At 38.8% G+C, this 4,239-nt stretch overlaps 1 protein-coding gene across 2 annotated transcripts in view; it reads right to left on the bottom strand.

The window, feature by feature from the left end:
* Nucleotides 1-4,239, bottom strand: part of LOC107571240 (uncharacterized protein KIAA1958) — a 27,816-nt gene that overhangs the window by 21,288 nt on the left and 2,289 nt on the right. For both annotated transcript variants that reach the window (XM_016257554.1, XM_016257555.1), the window contains exon 2: nucleotides 1,869-2,901. In XM_016257554.1, coding sequence (XP_016113040.1) covers nucleotides 1,869-2,901 — 1,033 coding nt within the window. The remainder of the gene's footprint in view (nucleotides 1-1,868; nucleotides 2,902-4,239) is intronic.

The raw sequence follows: 4,239 nt of genomic DNA, 5'->3' as shown, positions 1-4,239 counted from the left end.
AGCTTCAGCTTTCAAAGTAAATATCAAGACAGTTAATAATGTCGTTAGTTTTACCATCAGTTCAACAGAGTCGCGTGACAGACACAGTGATGATGCAGTACACAAGCCGCGGTTAAGACAGCTGACGTGCTATGATTCCTGACAGACTGTTCACTCTGCTGTGATGTGACCCTGTTCCCCTCATACACACTCACACACACACAACGCGTTACTCTGCGCTGCGCAAAACTCCGCATTTGAACAGTCAATAGCAAATACTTAAACTAATAACAAAACATACTTACAGTCGCTGATTCAGAAGCGCCAGATTGTTGCACAAATTCGAACATCTGGGTTGTGCTGTTCTGTTGTAAATAAATCTTAACCAATGATTCCTAATTGCATCTACTTCCGGAAGGCCAAATAAAGTGCTTTTGCTTTCGCACTGAATCACAGCGTCTCCCTGTCATGCTGCATCAACACGACTGCTGTTCCTGAAACCACGCCGCCTTTCTTTGCGTGCACATTTGGGCGGCATTATGCCAATGTTTCCACATAGTGACGTAGACATGTGGGGGCGTGTTAGAACGAGCCGTTTTAGGTAGACGTGGTTGACTCTTAACTTTTATAAAGAATATCTCTTTGGATTTGAGACTTTAGTCTTTGCAACTTTACAGATCTTCTTTATGCACCAAGAGCTTGTACCACTCCAAAAAGAAAGGAAAACTTGAAATCGCATCATATGACCCCTTAAAGAGACTTGTTTTTTCAATTTTAGAAAAAAAAATAAATATGTTGCCTTATCAACTAACTGAAATTAAATAATTTGAAGTACTAAAATTACTAAAACGAAAAAATAAATTAAAGCTAAATAAAAAATATTCTAAAAAAATCTAATATTTCAAATATTAAGTGGAGCAGTTTTATTAAAACCAATATAATTTTTTTCAAAAAAATAATAACAAAAGATTATGCTAAACTACTTAAGGTTTTATCTTCAAGAATTTCCTTCTTTTAAAAAGTTTTTTTCCTCATTATGATATCAGTAAAGTTGTACCACCCTGGCATTACTGACTTGCCCCTTTCATATGCTTTCAAACATTTTAATCGCATCATATGACCCCTTTAAAAATACTTTTTTATTTTATTGCTCTTTGTTTTAAAAAAGGTTATAAAATAGTCAATAATTATCGATACCGAACGATAAGAAACATTCTTTCGTTGATAAATTTTTTTGCTATATCGCCCAGCCCTAGTTGAACCCCTGATGTCACATGGATTATTTTACCGATCTCCTTGCTACGTTTCTGGACCTTGATCGTGTTACTTACATTGCTGTCTATGGGAGGGTCAGAGAGCTCTCAGAATTCATCAAAAATATTTTCATTTGTGTTCCGAAGATGAACGGAGGTCTTACAGATTTAAAACGACATGAGAGTGAGTAATTAATGACATAATTTTTTTATTTTTGGGTGAACTAACCCTTTAAGAACTAGTCTGACCAACCAGCAGTTAGCCAAGCTAAGGATTCTAATCTAACTAATCTACGTCTTTATGTAACCGAATTTAAAACATATCACCAATCTTAAAGAAAAAATATAGATGACTAACTTGTAAGACTAGTCTAAACCTTTTATGCAACCGGCCCCTGCAGGAGTGTCAACAGGCTACTACAACTAAAAACCACCAGTTGGTTAAAAGTAACTGCAAAAATGGCTCAGTTCTAAGAAAACCTTGTGCAGGATTTATTTGCAGAAGTCGCATGCATGTGATATTATATTATCTAATGCAGTGACATTCAGAAATTTTAAGTGTGACTTAAGCAACAACATTCCCAACCCCTTCTCATCACAAACTCCAGGACATTTCGTGCATATAAGGCTCTTTACCTGTGTTGTCCGCTCGAGCTTCTGTATTAAGTTCCTGCGCTGCTAGAAGATCCATTTCAGGGTTTACACCCATAGAAGCCTCTCCGCAAGACAAAGAAGACCTGGGATACTCGTCCTTGTGCAGCACCCCCATAGAGTCAATCCTTCCCAAATGGGGCAAGGTCACCAAACTCTGACTGCAAGCTGGGTTCGAGTTCACCTGCATTTTGTTCTGGGTAACGTGGAAAGGCGCACGCAGGGGTTTGATCATGGACGAAGGGGAGCTGTCCAGCGGTGACGAGGACACCGCCATGGAGTCTCCGTCAACCGAGGATGGCTTCTGGGACATCGAAGAACTGGATGATGGTCTGTTCTGGACGTTGGGTTTGGGCGACTGCGTAACGCCTCCGGTAGAGCAGTTCCCATCCGAGCTGCTGGGCATCTGAGAATTGGCCACACTGTAATAGTCTTCGCCTCTCTCTTGTTTGATTTTCTTAGACACCGGGTCAGTGCTGTCCTCGGTTCCCGCTCCTTTTCCGGTTCTTTTCCTGTGCATGACGCTGGAGGTGTGGTTGAACTCGGAGGCGCCGTCTTCGTCGGTAGCCGAGGACTCGCAGACGATATCGTACAGGTGGCTGTTGTACTCCTCGCCGTTGGCGTCCATCTCGGACGGTTCGCTGCAGTTGGAGATGTCACACGAGTCATGGATCTGACTGAAATCGCCCTTGCTTTTTGTGGCGCTGCCGAGGAAGCGCTCTGAGGTGTTCTGCATGACGGCGACTGCCTGAATCATGCTGTCCGTGTTGATGCTTCGGCTTTCTTGGTTGCGTTCCCTGTTTCCCTTTTTGCAGGTGGTGTTAAGGGGCCAGTGGTAGGCGTGCCCGGCGCTGCAGCCCCACAGGGCCGTGAGGGTCCCGTGAGAGCCCTCGTTCAGCATGTGTTTGAGGTTGGGGATCAAGGTGCAGATTGTTCCATGACTGTGGGCCCATTTCACCAGTTTAGCCAGGCTGTCAGAGGAAGTGTGCAAGCAGTCCTCCATGTTGAGCCTCCTCCCCTGAGATAATAAAATTCATTCGTTTTTCAATACATGTTTTTTTTGCATATGATAAACTTGAAATGGCATCTGCAACCAATTTTACTTCCGTAACATTCACAATAAGATGCATTTCCATTTCATGCCAACTTTAAAGAAAAAGGGTGACCTATAAGATAAGGTATTTGTTACATTTTCAATTCAACTTTTCAGTTTAATTGTTTAAATTGTTAGGCTGACAATATGATTAGTTGTCACATTAACAAAAGATCACATCTTTTAAAATAAAAAAGCAAAATAAAAGCATTTTCACAGGTGCAACACTTATGCATATCAACAATGGATTACTATACTTGGATCAGTGTGATCGGCTAGTCCTTTACAATAAAGTACTGTGACATTATAGTATGATAAAATGATGAAATTGATTAATCATTCATTTTTCAATACAAATGATTTTTGCATATAATAAACTTAAAATCATGAAATGGCAGCTGAAACCAGTTTTACTTCTATAAGGTTCATAATAACATCAAGATGCATTTAGCATACAGATTTAATAGTTTACTGACATTAAGACAAAACTATGACATATCAAACAAGACATTCATGTTAAATTTTCAATCAAATGCCGGACTTGATTTTACCAACACAATAAAAGCAACAGTATGTAAGCAAGCAAAAAAGGGTCAAATATCTAAGCATCCAATTAACCCTTTAACTGTCACCCGTCCCCTCTGTGGGACGCCTAAATTTACTTCACTATGTTACAATTAAAGCCTAATCTAAATCCTAATCATGACAAACTATATATCGTTGGAAAGGTCTAAGACTCCTAAATAGATATTTGACCAATGTTTTTGTTAAAAATGATGTAGGAAAAGTAATAGATTAATTTTTGACAAGAGTGCACCTCAAAAATCTACATCATAACAGGAGTTCTGACCTTTGTCAAAAAAGTCTTCTTAGTTGCCTTTTTCTCGATCAACACTTTAGAAATCATCAGAAATTATATATCAATTGAAAACTTTAAATCTCAAAATTCATCCTTTGAAACCCATTTTAAAATCAAACGTTGCATTACCATGAAAATGGTACATCAATATCATGTTACAAAATGTTTTCGTTCATGAATTATAAAAATGTAAGTTTGGATCGTGCACGTTCACGTCTATGTTCAAAAATGTGAGTGACAGTTAAGGGATTAAAAGTATTTCGATTTAATAAATAAATGTTAACAGGTTTCAATAATTACACAACAACGTCATAAAGGTCTCCAACATTTCTGTTGGCACCAAACTGGGCCTAAAATTGTATGTATTTTGCGTAATATTCAAATGGCATGAATCATTTAAAGAC

Source organism: Sinocyclocheilus grahami, unplaced genomic scaffold, assembly GCF_001515645.1.
Source record: "Sinocyclocheilus grahami isolate Dianchi unplaced genomic scaffold, SAMN03320097.WGS_v1.1 scaffold1569.1, whole genome shotgun sequence".
Lineage (NCBI taxonomy): Eukaryota > Metazoa > Chordata > Actinopteri > Cypriniformes > Cyprinidae > Sinocyclocheilus > Sinocyclocheilus grahami.
This window is presented reverse-complemented; position numbering and strand designations above follow the sequence as displayed.